We start from the raw sequence: 20,373 nt of genomic DNA on the forward strand, positions 1-20,373 counted from the left end.
ATACTTAGTTAAGGGTGAAAGACCAATCTATTTGATGAAGTTCAATTCCCTATCACGTGACACTGGAGAAAGAACAGGCTCAGTGGATATGCCCAGTCTTGGAATTTAATGACATGCAAACAGAAAGAACTTCTGTATCTATGAACTGTTTTTCCTCTTTCAGAAGCAATTCTGTTTGCTTGTAGCCTTAGATAATAACACAGAGGGCAAAGAGATCTGTTATCAGTCTGTCAAACAAATTAGAACTGTATCTGAGCCTGCTTAAGGGGCCATCATTGTGACACCATATTATTTAACTTGTTTTGCCAAGCAGTCATTCATTGCTGGGGGCTTTTTGTTTATTTTATTATTTTTTAATAACTTGGTCTCTAAAGGCTGCATGTCTGTGGCTAGGTTCAGTTTCTGTGATTACTGAGTGCCTGTGCCTCACCACAACAGTTCTAAAAGATGTTTATTCTAAACTCTTGGCCTTGCTCATTCCAGTCTGGACTGTCCTTTAAGATTCTATGAAAAAAGTGACTTTGTGAGAAACTTACTTCATCAAATGATTATTTCACTATATTTATTTCCTCTGGGGAAATATGACTCACTTCTCTTTCTTCTTTTTTTTTTTTTTTCCTTAAAAGTACTTTTTTAGCTTATCTACATTGAGATAACAAATAGTGACAAGAAATATGAATAATTAATTTGTGTCTGTGATATATTAGATTAATGGCTGTGAAACACATGTTCATTTCTTGAAACTGATCAATGCTTCCAAGCATTGAACATCAGTGAGACGTGAATTTAAAATTTCACTCTATAAAGGTGTCATCCTTTCTCTCCAGATCATTTTGCATGAGTTTCATTATTCACAAAGAAACTTAGATCTAAACAGGGTACTCACCACTTCAGAGAACAAAACAGCTGTATGTTAATTAATGCATAAGTATGCTGGGACTAATGCTCTATGAGGCTATATATATCACACCCAATGAGTTACCTGAAGAGTCTTTGCTATCCAGTGGTTATCAGTCAAGTGAAGAAGTTCCAGCCTCTGTTGCTCATTGGAAGCTGCTGACTTGCTTTCTGTGTTGGTATTTTTTTTCTTAAATCCTTGAGTTGCTAACTACCCTCATCTGTAACTAGAATTTTCTTACCTTGTATTGTTTCTGCTGTCACACTTTCTCCCACTTAAACTGCAGTTCTTTTACTAAAACTGAGCCATGCTGTACTGGTGCCAGACAGTTGAAACCCTAGGTTTGGAGTTACAGGAGAAATGCATTTGAAAGCTCCAAACAATGATAAGGAAATGCTTATTTCCTTATGAATATTTTGTTACAAAAAATATTATTTTCTAATATGTATAAAGGAGAAAACTCATTAACCATCTAAATGGTAGAACTATACAACTTATGCAATAATGACTTCACTGTGTATTTTCAGAATTTGGGCATCACCTGACTACTGCTGTTCTTACGAGGCTAAACAAACCCCTGTTATGCTGTGAAATGTTTGAAAAACATTTATATAACTGAATATCCCTCTATGAAAATATCATGCTTCCCAGTGACAAAATATGTCTTCTTTAACAGAAAGTAAACTAAATTATCTTTTCTCTTTCTTTTTTTTTTCTCCAACACAGACTATATACTATAACTGAATAAGTAAATAACTAAATACTGTAACTGAGGTTATACCAAGTCTCATAAATAAATACATTTAATAATAAATAAATAAATAAAATTCATAAATAAATAAAATTAAATTCAAATTATTCAGAATTGCAGCAATTTTTCTCTTCTGTAATAAAAAGCAGAATGCACAGAAAGCAAATGCATGGTCCAAACCTGGCCAACACTTTTCCAATGCCAATTAAAGGTTGCAAACTTCAGTTAAAAATTTCAAGCGTGTTTACCCCACATGTTGTACTTTAAAAACTGTAGCAATATAGAATATTCACCTTGAACAGAAGGTGTGAGCTGTAAGTATTAAATGGCAGTTATCAAACAGAGATAACTCAAAAGGAAATTATCTATACATTTGTGCCTAGTTTAACTGTTCAGTTAGAAGAAAAAAAAAGTGTTGTGGTTTTTTTTAATTCCATACTGAAACTTCATCCCAAGAATTGCTTATTATTAGTTTCAAACTACTGTTTTCTTTTAGCTGAATTCTGATTAGGTATTTTATAATCTTTACATGACTTATTCATTAAAATGTATCTATTATTTGTGCCATGATAATAGCTTTGAGATATAAATTAGGAGCTCACTGATTATATGTATTTCTGTTTTGGTGCTTGGTTAGAATTTAAAATAAGATTTAAAATAGTATTTCCATGGTTTTGCTGTTACAAGCTGACTACAATTAATATAATTATTAAAACATTTTTATTAATTACTCTAAATAATTGGAAAAACAGCTGGGGATTGTGAATGAAGGAAGAATGAATAAATATAGTGATAACTGCATGCAGTTTTTTAAACTTCTGCCATTTCTTCTAACCAATAAAAACTTCAAAGGAACATTTAAATTTCTTAAATTTTTCTAGGCTGTGGTGACTACTTAATTCCATCTGTATTTCATTTAGAAATATATATATTTTGCCAACAGGTTTTCCATGCCTTGAGTGTTAGGACAAATATTAGATTACTAAAGTCCAAAGATTATTGTAATACACTGGTTCTTCTCTAAAACAGTTCAGCGTTAATTAAGATACTTCACAGTAGTGTGATAAAGCTTCTAACATAATTCCAACTATCACAGTAGTAGGTTTATTAATTTTAAAAGATTTACCTTCGCCAGCTCTAAGACAAATACACAGAAGCCAACCATATCCTGGGCTGAATCAAAAGGAGCGTGACCTGCAGGTTGAAGGAGGTGATCTTGCCCCTTTACTCTGCTCTCGTGAGGCCTCACTTGGAGTATTGTGTGCAGTTCTGGTGTCCTCAACATAAAAAGGACATGGAACTGTTGGAAAAAGTCCAGAGGAGGGCTGTGAGGATGATCAGGGGACTGGAGCACCTCCCGTATGAAGATAGGCTGAGAAAGTTTGGGCTGTTCATCCTGGAGAAGAGAAGGCTGCGTGGAGACCTTAGAGCAGCCTTCCAGTATCTGAAGGGGGGGACTCTTCATTAGGGACTGTGTCAATAGGAAAAGGGGGAATGGGTTAAAACTTAAACAGGGGAAGTTTAGGTTAGATATAAGGAAGAAGTTCTTTACTGTGAGGGTGGTAAGACACTGGAATGGGTTGCCCAAAAAAGCAGTAAATGTTCCATCCCTGCAGGTGTTCAAGGCCAGGTTGGACAGAGCCTTGGGCAACATGGTCTAGGGTGAGGCATCCCTTCCCATGGCAGGGGGTTGGAAGCAGATGATCTTAAGGTCTTTTCTATGATTCTGTGATTCTGCAAGTCTGAAGTCTGACAGAAGATTAAGGTAGTGAAAAGAACTGACATACAGTGTTTTGTCGTGTTTAATGATGAGTTCTGGCAATTCTGAATTTTCTAGAGGGGCTGTCTTCATTTTAAATGGAACTTCCTAGTATTTAATACATTTTGTAACTGCACAAAATATATTATTGATTGAAACATCTAAGTTTTAAAAACATCTAAGAGAACAAAAGCTTACCTCACTCTGCTTTCACATTGAGCTTGAACTGCAAGAAATCATAGATGGGTTTGATGCTTTCTCAGTTTTGCAACTTAAATATTTTAGTAGACTGATGAAAACAGCACAATGCGTGGGTCTCTGCTTTTTCAAGTGGTCTTTTCCTAGAATCCTAAAAAGACTGATTGATGTGTTGCAATGAACAAGGTAGTTATGGTGTTTATGTACTTGTGGGTTGAAGCATTTCTGAGTGGTAAATAGCAGTGTCTCTTATTCTTCTCTATTAGTATCAGCAAAAATAACACAGAATAGCAATCCCATCTATCTGTCCCAGCCTGTCCTCACTGTGCTTTCTCTCTGTCCTGGTCTCTCCTTCCTTAACTAGAATCTGTATATTGCTCTCTGAAGAGCTGCAATTTCAAACTGACAACATGGACTTGGTTCTCAAAATATGCTGCTTTTTTCCTATTAAAAAATTCTATATTTTTCACAATAAAATGAATTTTCATCTTTCACAATTTGCATTGTCAAGTTGGCCACCTATTTAAGCAGTTTTACAATGTCTCTCTTCATATTGATGGAAAAATGGGTTCTGCAAAATGCCTTACAGTTCAGGTTATATCTCCTTGTCCACAGCAGAGTCCAGATTATGTGGTCTGAGTGCCTGTTATTTCTAAGCTTAATATTAAGGGTGCAGATAGAGAATACTGTTTGCAGTATTAGTATTTTTTTTGCAGAAGATATATCGCTTAACTGAATTAGTGACTCGAGTGGTGTAGTTCATAATTATTTTACTTTCTGTTACCCTACATGTTAAATAATGTCGATAGTTATTGATACATTATTAATTGGTATTAACAAGATTTATACTACGATACAGGATGCTGTTTATTTCATTTCTTAAAATATTTTATCAAGTCACCATTTTCTTTCATTTTTGAATCAAAAGAAAACTGTGAGGTAGAAAACCTGGGAATTTTATTTCTGTCCTTTTTCTTTCATTTCAGATCCTTTAAGTGCAGACACAGACCTTTCAAATCAGTATTACGGTACAAACAGCAGTTCTGTTGCAGCTGCCATCCTGGTACCATTCTTTGCTCTAATATTATCAGGGTTTGCATTTTACCTCTACAAACACAGGTATTGTAAATGTTATTTGTTCGATAACTAACTAAGGTTTGTGTTTTAATTTTCAATAAAGTTTCAGAATATCTTTACTCTAGAAAGACAAATATTTCTAAGTATTCCCATGAAGGGGTTCAGTGCAGGCAGTTCTTAATGGTGAACAAGTAGAAAAATGCGTCACTGTATTAAGGAGCAAAGACCTATCAATCTTCTTGGTTCATTATGCTGAATCAGATTGAAATCTCAGTTCATATATTTTATTTTTTCATGTGTGGTGCTTCTTTCAAAATGCTTGCGAGTAGTAATTATACAAGCTGAAAAATCCATAAACCCCATGAAGGAACAGCCCATAATGAGACTACTTAAAGTCAATGCTGTATAAGCTCATGGATACTAGTAGAATTGGCACCACTTCAGCTCATATGAAACTTTATATGTCAATGGATAATAGAATAAATCCTACCATCTTTTCTGAAATTTGGTTTAAAAACTAAAATTTATGTTTCTTGTGAACATCTGTTCATGCTGAGTGCTATTTGGCCAAAGCTTTCTGGAGCAATTTTTTTTTTATTAAGCTACAATACTCTCTGACCTCCTTGTGTTATTTGCAATTTCTAAAAAGGTGTTTAAGAGAAATAATGTTTTTTAATAACATGCTTTTAAAATTTGTTCTGTAACCATGATATCAAAGAGTATTTTGTGACTGTAAGAAATCACATAGACAAACTGAAGTCAACCATTGCCCTGTGGTGAACTGGACTATCTACCTACTTCAGCCTTAGAGGATTTTCAAAAAGAAATTGCAATGGAATTTGAACTTGTGAGCTCCAGTTAAAATGATACATGTCCTGAAATATAATACAGCCTTTTGTTAAAAAAAAAAACAAAGCAGAACAAACAAAAACCTGCTCAGGAAGGGCTGTGAACTCTCTCTCAGAACATGTTACTGTAAGATGCCTTTGATGGCTACAGATCTGCATTCTCAGATAACTCCTGTTCTACAATGGGGGGAACCTAAAGTGCAGCAGAAAAGCACAAGCATTCAGATCAGGCAAAGAGACAGAATGTAAAGGGAACATTGCTGTAACTTTGCTCTTAGAAAGAGACAGCTCTTAAAAAAAAACATCAGTGGAACTGCATAGTGACATAGGGGTACATTTTGTGGTTTATTCTATCAAGTCTATTATGGCTTGCATGAGTAGTGGAGATTCTGTTTTCTTTTTAATAGAAATACGTATGTATTTAAGAGAGAGAAAACTTAAGTCTTCAGACAAGCACCTGTAATCCCAAAGTTTATGGTACTGCTGGTGCAGTATTACAGTTCTGCCTACCTTAATCTAATTTAAATGTATTAGATACTTGAAAAAGATGTTGTTCATAACTTAATCTTTCAAAGAATATTGTTCCTTTTTTAGATTTTAAAACAATTTCTTCAGTTAAACCACAATTTTTAGAAGTGTTATCAGTGTCATAGTGTCATGAGAAAATTAACAACTTAATTACTGATGTAAAGTAACTTTAGGTCACCTTTATTCTGTTCAAATTTCAAGAAAAGAAAGAATCTGTGACTTTTGAAGGGACTTTCTTGAAATTACCTTAACAATCAGAATAACATGAAATTTTCGCAATGAAGTGATAGCAGTTATACCACTAAAGGCTGTCTATAGTAGAGAATTTGAAGGTCTTCTTAGGGGATGATTTTATGGATGTTTCTGCTGTGCCTATGTCAGGATAATATCTAATTAGAACAAGGGTTTTTAAACCTTTTTTTACACAGTTTCTGTGCCTTTTATCTCACAGACAAGGACTGCATCAGGATGAAGACAGCATCTCAGTCTTTCTGAAGCAATTAAAATATATTTAATAACTTACACTTAGTAAAACTTCTAGTTAAGGTTTCTAAGCTCATTTTTGGTACTTGTAAAGTGAAAATATGGGGGAAAAGACATTTATAATTAACAAAATTATTTGTAGGCTGCCAGTTTTGATTACTGACATTTTTCCAACTATAGTTTTTGCTATCTGCTATGTAAAACAGAATAATTCTATAGAAAAAGAGTCTGATTTTCAAGAATCCTTTTCTGAAGTTTTATCATAAGAATCTTTTCTAGATTGTTTTCTTAAGCACCAAGCATCTACATTTTGCACTCCTTCATTGAGTGTCTTTCCCTATTTCAATTACATTTATGAAATTATATTCTGAGCCTCCTTTATATATTAATTTAGTTATTCATAGAAAGATTTAATGTAGGAAAATATAATTTATTAGGATATCATTTTACTGGATATATCAGAAAATCTTCTCAATTCTGTTTTACTTTTCATTTAATTATTGGCTTTATATGTTGGAACAGAAAATATAAAGATGTGAATATCCTTGAAGTTTTGATATGTTCTTCATGGTGGTTGCTGAAATATCTTTGTATCTTCCACATTTGAATGTCAAAATTTCTGAGAACATTAGTTAGGATTTGATGAATCTGATTACATACATTTCGTCATATAAAATCTCTGTCAAGGTACTTAGCAGTATTTGTTTCTGGAAGTATTTATGGAGGTAAGCAGTCAGGCTAAGGCAGATCTATCTGGAATAACTGAAATTACTGTCCCTTTTCTGAAGGTTACTAGGTTACTACCACTAGCAGTTCTGGACACTTGCTTTGTCAGTGCAAGAGCTGCCTGATTGAACCTATGCTGGCTGACTTTGCATTGACTTAGATTTAGTACCCACGAGACCTGTCACAGCACTTCAGTGGTGCAATGCTAACTTCCCACTCTGGAATGGTAATAAGCAGCTGATGGCAGCACATTACTACACCATTCCCTCCACCTCTGCTAAAAAACCTCTAAGCCAATAAAACCTGTGTGTGTATATCTCATCTAAGCCCCAAGATGCTAACAAAAAGATGAATTAGGAGACTGTCACTCCCATCTTTCTAGTCAACTAGAATATGCTTGAAGTTGACCAACTTAAATTCACCAAGTAAGGATTCTACTGTATTTTTTACACTGGTATCAATCAATGTTTTAGAAATACAGTGATATATATTTGGAATTGGTAAGGTGTTAATTTAGTAGAGCTGGAATAAATGTTTCTTTGTAAAGATTCTCTTATGGTTAGTCTGTCAATCTAAAACTGAAAAAGTAAACAAAAATTATCAAAATTGTTACAACTGACATAAAATATTATAATTTCCAACTTTACTTTTGTTCATACTTTTGTTGTACATTGCTTTAGTTTTGGCTGTCAATTTTGGCATGAACAGCAAGCTATGAAATTGTCATTTTTTTTACATTTTTATAATGAAAAGTGCATACCTATATTTTGCCCTTATTGTCTCTCTGCTTTGTAGCATCAGCTTGCCCATTAGGAATTTGTTTTCTTCTCTTCATGCTATGAAAAACATCTTCCAGACAGATTTCTCTTACGAGTCCCTGCAGCATCCTTTATGGGTCTCCTTTTATCATTTTTAGACAGTCAAGAAACTAGAAACTTGCATAGACAGGATGGAAAATTAAAGGTAAAACTTGCAATAATTGTAGATTGTTTCTTTTTAAGTGACACTAATTATAATTTCCTGTCTTTTTTTTTTCACAGAACAAGACCAAAAGTACAGTACAATGGGTATGCTGGACATGAAAACAGTAATGGACAGGCTTCATTTGAAAATCCCATGTATGACACAAACTTAAAACCCACAGAGGCAAAGGCTGTGAGGTTTGATACGACTCTGAACACAGTTTGTACAGTGGTATAGCCTTCAGTGCCCAATATGACTGATTCATAGCCATACCTCTGATGGACAAGCAGTAATTCCTTTGGTGCCATATACCAGTTTCCCTTCTTCTCTTGGCTTTGCTGCTGTAATCTTTAACATCATCTGTCAGCCTACATGCAGCTAAATTTTCTGGTGAAAATGTGTCAGTCTTCTGGGGATCAGACAAAGAATATTTTTTCATCTTAAAGATGGATCAAAATGCCTGGCTGCATCTGCTTCAAATCAAGGCACACTTTAAGGAAGACTGCCAAGTCATGCCAATTTCTCATATTTAATGCCTCAGACTTTCATATTTGTATGTGGCTGGATGCCTTTCAATGCATTCATCTGGGCACTTGGATAAATCCTTTGAGTACTGTGACAAATGATAGCACCACAGATTATCCCCAGAAATATTTTGAAGAAATCAAGCTCTCTTGAAGGAAAAGACAACCTTTCTTGAAGTTGCATACACCTGCAAATGCTTTACCATTGAAATCTTGCTAAAATTAAGGAAACTTACACTGTATCTCACACATAGGGCAGTTTAGCAATTTCCCAATCAGCTGTTATATTGCAAAATGTTAATGCACAATTTTTTTGCACTGGAGTGTTATGGCTGACTGAGTAAGATACTGATAAAAATATACAGGGTTTCTACACACTGTCCATTGTATATAGACATTCACACACTCTTTGCCAAGCAAAACATTCCACAACAAATTTACTTGGAATATTAAATTATGAGCCCTGTGCTTAGCACCAGTTAAAATCATGTGTGATAGAGAACAATATTTCCTTTATCAATTTTTGACTAAATTTCTTCATAAACATGATTACAAGTCACTGGAGACTTTCAGCCAGAACAAGAGCCCATTTCTCAGAAAATTTCATTGCCAGTATTGTTTTCTTCTGAAATAAGTCATCAATCACCATTGTCAGTATCATACTATTATAACAGCAGGGGGGTTAGCAGCTATTGCTGCTTGCCATGTACAAATGTGAATAGTAATTTATTTTAGATAGCTCATAAAGCCTATGAGCCTGTGCTCATAATGCAGTCTTCCCTTTTGCATTATTTTCCATTTTTTCCTGTAATATGACATCATTTTCTGATGTTACATGGAACTAAACCACATTACAGTAGCATATGTAAACCCAGTGCAAATTTTGTCTATAACAAGCTGTCATTCAGTTTCTGCTTTGAACCAAGTGAAATATTCAGTTATCTTTGCTTTCTGTTTCTTTTCAGAATTTCTAAGCACACTGCTTACTGCTTTTGTACTTACACAGTTTGACAGAGAAAGTTTTAAATTTGTAAATATGAATGATTGAGTAAATCATTAACATTTCCTCAGAATTAGAGGTTTTATTGAATGAAATAGACAAACAAATGAAAAATGCCATTGGGCAGATAAATTGAGGTTTAAAATTAGGAAATTACAGGAAACAAGCAAAGTCTGATTTTAGACACACTGAGCTCAGAAAACAGGAAAGTTGCTTTCCTTTTTTTAAAAAAATCAGGGTTATTTGTTGTTGTTTCAGTTTTCTGAATTTCAAATTGTCCTATTGTCCAGTTGCTATAAAAAACAAAAAAAGGCAGAATAATGTTTCTGAACTCCGTATGTGTGTAGGTCTGGCTGTTATACACAAACCAAAAAGGTAATGTAAGCCCAGTAACAGGCTTTTCAGCTAATGTTGCAGAACACAAAGAAAATTTCAAAGGTAACCCTTAGTCAGCTTAACAACTCTACAGCTGTTAGATGAAAAATACCAGCAAAATAATTCAGTATTGTAGGGCCTCCAGCTGTTATATTCCTCGTATGAGCAAGAAACTCTGAAGAAAATTTAATAAATAATCCTTTCAGTCAGTTCCTTATTCACTTTGTTAGTAGTTGTTGGCTTTCCTTTTTTGGTTTGTTTCTGAAGTTTTTGTGCAGTAAGTTTCATTTATTTGTCACATTTCAGAGCCCTTCACATTTCTGAGAAAGAACCAAGTCATCAAAGTTGTTTTCCTGATCCTCCCCCATGTAGAGGAAGTTGCTCTGAGAATGAAGAGTTGATAAGAGGAGCAGCAGGCCAGGGAGGAAAGCTGCTGTGTCATTAAAGTTTTTGGCAGTTGCTTGACATTACTGCTTTGGAAGTCTTTTCTATAGTGGCAATGGCAGAAAAAAAAAATAATAAATGGAGTAGCTGTTATTCATGTTTTCTGCTCCTGCCCTGACAGTGTATTCAGAGACCTGTCTCGCTATGACCACCAAGGAATGGTCTTAGAAAAGACAATAGTTAAATTATTTGATCTTTTGTATTAGAAAGCCCAGATCTTGTGAATTGTTTATTCAGTGGTTTATTTTGGGGAGATTATGTAAGGAATGTTTATCCTGAGTGTTCTTTGATCAGGGACACTCAAAATTGGGACACGCTGACAAATTATCCTAAAATGTTTGTTTGGGAACAGAAACTTCAGACTGGAACCCAAGTAAAACAAAGCATTCCTAGTTTTGTCTGTTCTGTCCACATCCTTCAAATGGTTCTACTTCTCCGCTATGTTTGAGTCTTCTGTTCAGGTTGAATCTCTTTCTCCTAAAGTTATTTTACAGAGGTCTGTATATGCATGCACTTACATATGGTGCTTCATCAGAATAAGACTCTTCAAATGTTGTGCAGTGGCTGGGTTAATGGCAGCCAGGAAATGTGCTTTCTGAGATATATGCAGAAGACTTTTTCCCCAGTGTTGACCAGATCATTATGACGGGCTAATAATACATGCTATATATTTTTTTTAAAAAAACAGGTTATGTGCTTCAAAGCTGTTAAAAACTGCTGCTTGTATCACACATCTTGCCTTTCTCCAGGCTAGCTGCAATAATTTTTTTTCTTGTGTAAAATATTTTGTAAACAAAGAAAAAATGTTATTAAAAAGGAAAAAAAAAAAAGGGGGGGGGGCTGGGGAAGAACGCTAGCATTATGACCAAGTCAATCTAATTTTCATTCCCAGTATTTCATTCTGCCATTTCACTACATGCTGCTGTGACATGAAGTAGGTGCAAAAGAACTTTTTGTACAGAGATATATTTTTTATGAAGAATTTGTAAAATTATTAAATATGCTGTACTTTTTTGATTAATGTAGGTAAATTGTTAAAAATAAATGTTTTTACAATACAAAAAATTGTAATTTTCCCAGTAATGTAAAATTTACCATCTTTACCTGATTTTCAGTTCTGATCCTATTACACATGTATTAATATTAAAGTGGCCTGTTAAAAATAAACAGTATTCTTTTTGGCAAAAGAAACAAAACAAAAAGCTATAAAAGATTGTAATATAGCCTGTGCAATGCCACCTACCTTGAAAGCAAAATCAGAGTTCTAATTAAATATTTAATTTTAGATTTTCAGCTTTTGTGTGACCTGTTCTAATCAACTTTCCCTTTCCGTTTACTTTTATGCATTTAATGTTCATTACATTAGCTTGTTTTTTAGAATCTTAATCTTGTCATTTTATGTTCTGAAGCACTATGTACCTTGGCAAAAAATTCCAGGTTTTCTAGTAAGGTGCGATCTACCTTCTGTTATCTTAGGCTTATCATTCAGATTTTCAGATGGGACTTAGGATGAGACTTAGGCTCCCAAATCATTGGATTGTTTTATTAAAAAAATAACCTTTTTATTCATCCACAAGCCTGCATGCTACCTTTGAAAGTGATGGATAGCATGGAGCCAGAGGTATTTCCAGTTCTAACATCTGAGAGCTAGTTCTGCAATCACTTAGGTGTACGTACTTGTACTGAAATGAAAATGCTTACATATATAAAGATAACCACATATATTAGTGTTTTCAGACTCAAGACCTGAAATTCTGAACATTTTTAAAGCTTTATTTTACTCTGTATTCATGTAAAATATTTTTCTATTCGATTTACTTTTGGACATTTAAGCACGAATGAGTCAGGTGTCAAGAATCGTCTACTCTTTACTACTTTGGGAATCAGTGGTAGCATATGACTGTGGTTCAGTTACTTTAGAAAAAAATGAGTGCATGTCCTTGCTTCCTTTCTCATCTTCACAATCTATCTTTCTGGTAATATGGTATCTTTAAGACAGTTGTTAAAAATTCTCATCTCTCAGAATGATTTGACTTTCCTTCTGACACTAAGCTATAAGCTATAACAACTAACACTATCGATGCAGACATTGAGGCATTATCTGACCGGGAATCATGACTTTTACCTCTTATCACAAACAAGAGTCTAACATACATGAAACGAGAACTGTTGTTGTTTTCACTATTGCCAAACTGCAGTGACAGCTTTTGAGTATTATTTCCCCTTACTATCGATTGAAAACTGTAACATGGTATATTTAATTTTGGGTTCCATACAAACCATTTATCGAAAACAAATTTTTCTATGTGTTGAGAATAGTTATGCAAGAGCCACTGTCAGTTAAATCTGTAAAGAACAAAAATATTTGTTTTTTAGCTGACATCTACTAGCTCTGTAGCACCATTGAGGTCATATGCAGTATCAAAAGTATAGAATACCGATTGCTATGATTTACTCAAAATGGAAAATGACTTTTTAAAAATTTGCTTTTAATTCCAAACTCCAGTAAACTGCATTAAATACACTGCTATCTGCTTTAGCATGATTATAACTCAAAACCACAGGAGCCTGAATGCAAATGGCTCAGTGCTTGAGAGAACAGAGGTCAGAAGGTGGAAGATAATGAGGTGTTCTGCAGAATACTGCCTTTAAACAGATAGAATAAATCACTTTTGCACATGTGTCTGAAGTGCTCAAAAAGTAATGGTTTTGGGATCCAGAAACATCTACTATTAGTTTCAAAACCTTGTGAATGACAGTCTCCTAACAAGGAATGGTTTCCACCAAAGAGCACAGGATTGTAGTTTGGACCTTATATACGAGTATTTAACTGTTGAGTATATAACTATTTTAAATTACAGACATACGTAGTAAACATATAGACAGGTGAACATATAGACAGGCAAAGCATTCAACACTGTTCCACATGACATCCTTGTCTCTAAACTGGAGCGACATCAATTTGATGGATGGACCACTCAGTGGATAAAGAACTGGCTGGATGGCCACACACAAAGAGTTGTGGTCAACGGCTCAACGTCCGGCTGGAGACCAGTAACGATTGGTGGCCCTCTGGGATTGGTGTTGGGACCGGTCTTGTTTAACATCTTCGTTGCTGACATGGACAGTGGGATTGAGTGCCCCCTCAGCAAGTTTGCCCATGACACCAAGCTGTGTGGTCCGGTTGATACGCTGGAAGGAAGGAATGCCATCCAGAGGGACCTTGACATGCTTGTGAGGCGGGCTAATGCCAACCTCATGAAGTTTAACCATGCCAAGTGCAAGGTCCTACACTTGGGTCAGAGCAATTCCAGGCACAGCTACAGGTTGGGCAGAGAAGAGATTCAGAGCAGCCCTGTGGAGAAGGACTGGGGGTGCTGATCGATGAGAAAATGAACATGAGCCGGCTTCAGTGTGTGCTCACAGCCCAGAAAGCCAACCGTATCCTGGGCTGCATTAAAAGGAGCATGACCAGCAGGTCGAAGGAGGTGATCCTGCCCCTCTACTCTGCTCTTGTGGAACCTCACCTGGAGTATTGCGTGCAGTTCTGGTGTCCTCAACATGAAAAGGACATGGAACTGTTGGAACAAGTCCAGAGAAGGGCCACGAGGATGATCAGGGGACAGGAGCACCTCCCCTATGAAGACAGGCTGAGGAAGTTGGAGCTGTTCAGCCTGGAGAAGAGAAGGCTGCGTGGAGACCTCATAGCAGCCTTCCAGTATCTGAAGGGGGCCTATAGGGATGCTGGAGAGGGACTCTTCATTAGAGACTGTAGTAACAGGACAAGGGGTAATGGGTTAAAACTTAAACAAGGGAAGTTTAGATTGGATATAAGACATAAGTTCTTTCCTGTTAGGGTGGTGAGGCACTGGAATAGGTGCCCAGGGAGGTTGTGAATGCTCCATCCCTGGCAGTGTTCAAGGCCAGGTTGGATGAGGCCTTGGGTGATATGATTTAGTGTAGGGTGTCCCTGCCCACAGCAGGGGGTTGGAACTAGATGATCTTAAGGTCCTTTCCAAACCTAACGATTCTATGATTCTATGATTCTAACATGCTTGGAGCCTAAGGGAAACTTAGGCTCAACTTTTTAGTGTTTCAGGTATATTTGCTGCTTCATAGAAGTTTCAGCATCAAGTTATGTACCTACTATCCATGAAGAAATTTTGAGAGGTAAGAATTTATTTATAAGATTCACAGATGCCAGCAAGCTGAGTACAGCCATCTATACTAATCAGTAAGAAATACTAAAGCAAGAGCAATGCTTAAGTGTTTCATTTTTGGCCCAAGGAGCATAAATGTTTCCACTAGGATTCATAACAGAGTTGCTCAGAGATGGACAGATTATTCATATCAGATTGGGTTTTGGTTTTGTTTTGTTTTGGTTTTGTGGTTGTTTTTTTTTTTGCCAGGAAGCCCCAAAACACGATGTTTAGTTGGTGCACGTTTCCCTCTTATACCGTACAGTGTACTTTTTAGAGTGGTCAACTTAGATATGGAAGATCAAAGTTCAGGTAGCTTCTTTCGCCCAACGAGAAGCACCAGGTTGTTAATGATTGATAAAAAAGATTGTTACAAGCACTCAGATTGTAACACTCAGTTAAAAGTAGGTGTTGGAAAATTTTCATAACCTCTTTCTTGCAGAGTAGTATTTGACGCAGTAAAAGTTTCCAAGAATTTGTTCTAGGTCATGCCTTGCAGTCAAAATACGTAGGGAGCATTCCTAGTTTGAGAATCCTTTTAACCATGATGTAGATAACTTTCCTTAAATGAGGAAATTTACGTGCCTGGTGATTGTGACAGGGAGAAATACTGGTACTTGAAGTTGGTTAAAGATCAAACAGCAGCTGGTGGAGGATTTTGAGGATATAACTTCTGACCTCAGGAAATAAATGTCAGGTAGGCACCGAAGACCTCTGTATCTTGGAGTATCAAAAATTTGAGTTCACCCATGCTATGAAAGAACACAAGTAAAATTTGTTCAAAGGAAAGGACTAGACAGAAATGCAAATGAACAAACAAAGTGGCTGAATCAAATCCTCTTAAGGACCCCTTAAATCAACAGTTCAGACACTGGACTAACTTAGCAATGAAATAATACTGTAAATAACATTAGAAGCACATTCTAAATAATTCAGGATTGGGAAAATACAAGTATCAGCTGAAAAAAAATGGATGCAGGTAGTAATAAAAAGATTATAGGCAGAAATTTGTTAAACTAAAAGTATCAGAAAAAATGCTGCTGTTTCTTGGGATGATAAGGGAATTTTGTAAAGATTGTGAGGTGTGAAGCAAATTTGAGTAAGGAAATACTAAGTGCAGTGTTTGCAGTTAGCAAACAAGAATAATAATAAGTATTTGATACTTATTAGAATTTTTCACCTTGGATTTTGTAATTGGAAAGAAATAATGTTAGATATTTACTTCACTAGAGATTACATAGTACTAGCCAGACTGTTTGTAAATTGGAAGGGTTTAAGCAATAACTGATAGACATAAACATTTTAAAAAGTCTAACAACACAGAACTTTTACCGAGTATTTCTTATGAAATTATCTGAGCAATTCTTGACTATGAAACAATTTTTGATTCTGTCTTTGAAAATAAAGGAAATGCCAGATGCCTGAAGCAGTGCTATTATTGTGCTTAAAAAATAAATAAAAGACCAAACAAATTACCATTTATCCTAATACTAAAATTTAAGGGAAAAGAAAGGGACCCTGATTGAGGTCCTTTTGACAGAAAGTAAATTGATAGGATAGAGTTAAAATCTTTTCAACAGATTTTAGAAAGAACAGTCAACCAAATCTCATTTGATTCTTGAAAGCCTGATTGATAACATAACTGCTTATGTATTAAATTAAGAAACAACTGATTTAGTAGCACACAATAATAAACAAAAATAGAGAACATCAGTAATTATACAAGAAGTTGATTAAGAAATAGCTCTCAAGCAGACAATAGGAAATTATCACTGAAAGAGGCAATGTTGGAAAAAGTCCATGGATCTGCTTCTAGGCCTCATGCTGCTCAACAGTTATGTGTATATAAGGATAATACATGTTTAAAAAAATATAATACAAATGATTACCGGATAAGTGATAAAAAAGTCATATGGCACAATTTGGTCTGGTTGTTAAATTTAAGCAAAGTGTTTATACCAGAACTGAGAATAGTTGGAAATAAGAAATAAGGACATTGAGGCCATCTTTATAAAAGGAATATTAGATCCTAAAGTAGTATCTTGAAAGGGATTTGCAAGCATATTAACTGAGATACTGCAGCAAAATATGAGGAATTATTGGCTATAAAATGAGTACTGAGTAAGAATAGAAAAGTGATTTTTAGTCTCATTGCATGTGAAAGCCTGTTAGATTCTGTATGTATTTCTGCAGTTCACTTTGGAAAGAAGATGTCAGGAAAAATTTGAGAGGATGCACAATATACAAATGTGATTTAAGGTCTAGTAGAAATAACTTCAGCAAGAAATTTACTTAATCAAAAAGAAGTTCAATCAACAGTATACTACACTACCTTCATGGGATTACTAAACTGCCCTTTCATTTAAGGAAAAAGCCTTAACAAAAACTTCAGTACACTTGAAACTGTAGCCAGACAAATTAAAAGGGAAAATTAGTCAAACATATTTACGAGTAAACAAACCTGTGATTTTATTTACCAGGAGAAATTATGTGTTTGCGATCTCTTCATTGCACCAACTAATCCTGATTGTTTTCATGTAAGCCGGTCATTAGTTCTACATTACACATCTAGTGGTTCTTTCATGTTTCAGCTCTCTGAATAAAAATAAATAAAAATGAAAAGAAAAATTAACCTGGAATCTGTAAAGCATAAGGTATTTAATCTGGCTTTTAGAAGCCTCAGTCCAGGAATCTAAGTAAGTAATGAATCTGCCAGTTCACTTTATTGAGTTATGTCAATACCAATATTAAACTTCTGGCACTGAAGGCAGTTATCATAGATCCACCCACATCTACACTATGATTCTCTTTTAGATTTCATAGCAATGTGACCATATTGACACAACTGGAAAGAGTCACTGGCATACACCTGTGAAATTTTTGGGAGTGTACTAGTTGACCTTGACCAAAGCATATTGGAGACAATTCTTAATGGTTTACAGCATAAATGAGCAAATGCCCATGCTCAAGAACGTTCTAGGTCACTTGTATATTTTCTAGTACAAATACAGACTTACAGACTTGAGAGGCTCTAGTTGCCCAACTGTTTTTCAAAAGGAGCTCTACTATTAGGCTGTTACAAAGGCTAATAGCCATCTTATTTGGCAGTGGTGATTCAAATAGAATAGATGCTATACATTCTATAAGGAGCTCTTTCACTTTGTAAGAAGCATGGGCAGAATGTGTCCAACAGCCTGAAGGTTTTGAAATATTTAACAGAACAACATGCACTCATTTTAGAAAGCTAACCAAGCTTAAGTATAAGCTAAGTGAGAAGCCACTCATTCTAATATAGCTCTAGGTAAGTCCGAAACTCAAACATGGCCAGCTGAGGCACACTAAAGGAGTGTTGAAGGAAGGTGTATTAAATCTTGATCTCCATATATGTGGTATTGAAGTAGAAACTGTTGGGGCAGTAGGGAGACAATCTTGGACTTAGCACTTTTTTACTGAAGTCCTTTAGTAGCAAATTCTGTGTATTCTTCATCTTTACTATGCCTATAACAGAGTCATATGGAAGTCAAGAAGTGTGTGAACAGTAAGATTCTTCAGGAGCCCTCTGATTTGGAAGGGCTAGAGGAAGAAACTCCAGGAGCTCCTGAATCCCTCAAAAAGATAGCTTGGGTACCCAAAAAAAGCCTGCTTATCTTGACGTTGGTGAGAAAATTAAATGGAGAAATAGGAATTCACCTTCTCTCCACCATAGCTATCCTTTTCTAATTCGTGATATTTGGCTTTTGTTTTCTCAGTGTTCAACTTCACTGTTATTTATACACACCTTCTTGATCCCCTTCTTTTTTCCTTTTTTACCTTCCTTTACCTGTAACTCACCTTCCAGTTTTCTATGACTTCATAAATTAAGAAAGTAATTCATAAGGATTTTGCTTCTGACTTTCATTTCAGGGAATAGCAGAGTCCGCTTAAGGTAGGAGATGTATCTGAGTGGTTGGGAGAGGGGTTTCCAAGCTTGATATGAGGAAGCAATGGTGAAGAGTAAGCAAAAGGATGGGGTCAAGTAGATAGCTAAAGGCTGTGTGTATGAGGAAAGTAAAAAGATGAATGATTTCAGCTATTTGGGGGCATGGTTTGCTGTTTTTAACTACTGTTATAATGTAGCAGTCCTGGTGGATTGTGACTGAGCTAGCTTTATAATCTGAGAGTGGAGAGAATATGCAGCATCTGCCATGGTGGAGAATGCCCTTGATGGAGGAGAAAGCTTCCAGGTGCTTCCTTTAGCAGGTAAAAGGATGCTCTCCTGGTCTTTGTGGAATGAACCATTCAAAAAGTCTCATGTATTGTCTGTGGCCAGGATAGCAAGATATCTTGCCCATGTGTTTTCTTCAATCCAAATGTTGTTCCTTCCTCTTGTGAACTCACATAGTAGCAAGACAACATATATGATGGTGATAAAGAAGTAAAGCAATTTTTTTTTACAGCTCTGAAAACTGCCTGTTACAAAGGACATAAAGTTTTGCTACTTTCAGCAATAATTTGGGGGTTTAATAAGTTGCATTTAATGACTTCTGCCCTAAAAAAATTATTGATCTTAAGTTATCCTTGCAGGAGGTCCATCAAATAGTCTACAGTAAATAGCTTACAGTCCCATTTGCTCCTTCTGGAATCCCATTTCTCAGTATCTTCATTTTGAAAGTTTATTCCTAATACAAAGAATGGAATGAGATACTGTATGCAGAGAAAACCTGTGCCATGATTTTACTAAGTACCATGCTCACTTACTCTTCTGCCTCCCTCCCCCAGTGAGATGGGGAGGAGAACTGAGAAAAAGGTAAAACCTGTGTGTTGAGATAAGAACAGTTCAATAACCAAAGTAAAATATAATAATATTAATAGTAATAGTTAGTAATAGTAATAAGAAGAGGGAAAAGAGAGAAACAAAAGTGAGGCACAGTACAATTGCTTACAACCTGCTGACTGATGCCTAGCCAGTACCTGAACAGTGATCTGTGTCTCAAGACCAGCTTCCCCCAGTTTATATAATAAGCATGACGTTCCAGGGTGCGGAATATCTCTTTGGATACCTTTGGCTGGTTTGGGTCAGCTGTCCTGTCTGTGGTCCCTCCCAACTGCTTGTGCCCCTTCTCACTGGCTCATTAGCACAGCATGAGAGACTGAAAAGTCCTCTCTTTCAAGCAGAGAAAAAGTCAAGACTTAGCAATGTCTAAAACATCCATATGTTATCAAAATTAAATCCAAAACACAGCACTGTACCAGCTACTAAGAAGAAAATTGTTATCCCAGCCAAAACCAAGTCAACCTGCTTCCCCATAGTCTTGCTTACTTTTCTTCCAGTCATGTTTTATTCTTCAATAAATCATTTATTTTCAGGAAATTTCTATGATACTGCTGTTGCTCATACTCCAACTGCTGGCAAAAGGCTTATGCAGGACTTGACTTAATAAATGAGCATTATTTGCTAAGAATTTAAACCTTTCCTGAGCACTCTCTGGTCCTGAGGACAAGTTGTTGTACTAGGGATTGTACCTGTATAGCTGGGAATTATATAAGAGAATTCCAATCTGAGTCTAAGAGGGAGAAGACAGATGTATAGCAGGGTCATCAGAATTCATTTCAAAAATATT

General features: G+C 35.7%; 1 protein-coding gene across 1 annotated transcript in view; it reads left to right on the top strand.

Moving 5' to 3' along the window:
• The window catches only part of CSMD1 (CUB and Sushi multiple domains 1), a 1,163,462-nt gene extending 1,151,595 nt beyond the window's left edge, over positions 1 to 11,867 (top strand). Inside the window, exons 69-70 of the mRNA XM_061460659.1 lie at positions 4,593 to 4,725; positions 8,309 to 11,867. Of these exons, the coding sequence (XP_061316643.1) occupies positions 4,593 to 4,725; positions 8,309 to 8,468 (293 nt within the window). The 3' untranslated portion in view covers positions 8,469 to 11,867. The remainder of the gene's footprint in view (positions 1 to 4,592; positions 4,726 to 8,308) is intronic.
• Positions 11,868 to 20,373: the final 8,506 nt, after the last annotated feature.

Source organism: Pezoporus flaviventris, unplaced genomic scaffold (assembly GCF_033815535.1).
Source record: "Pezoporus flaviventris isolate CSIRO_AGI_PZ_B2104156 unplaced genomic scaffold, CSIRO_AGI_Pfla_v1 ptg000031l, whole genome shotgun sequence".
NCBI lineage: Eukaryota > Metazoa > Chordata > Aves > Psittaciformes > Psittacidae > Pezoporus > Pezoporus flaviventris.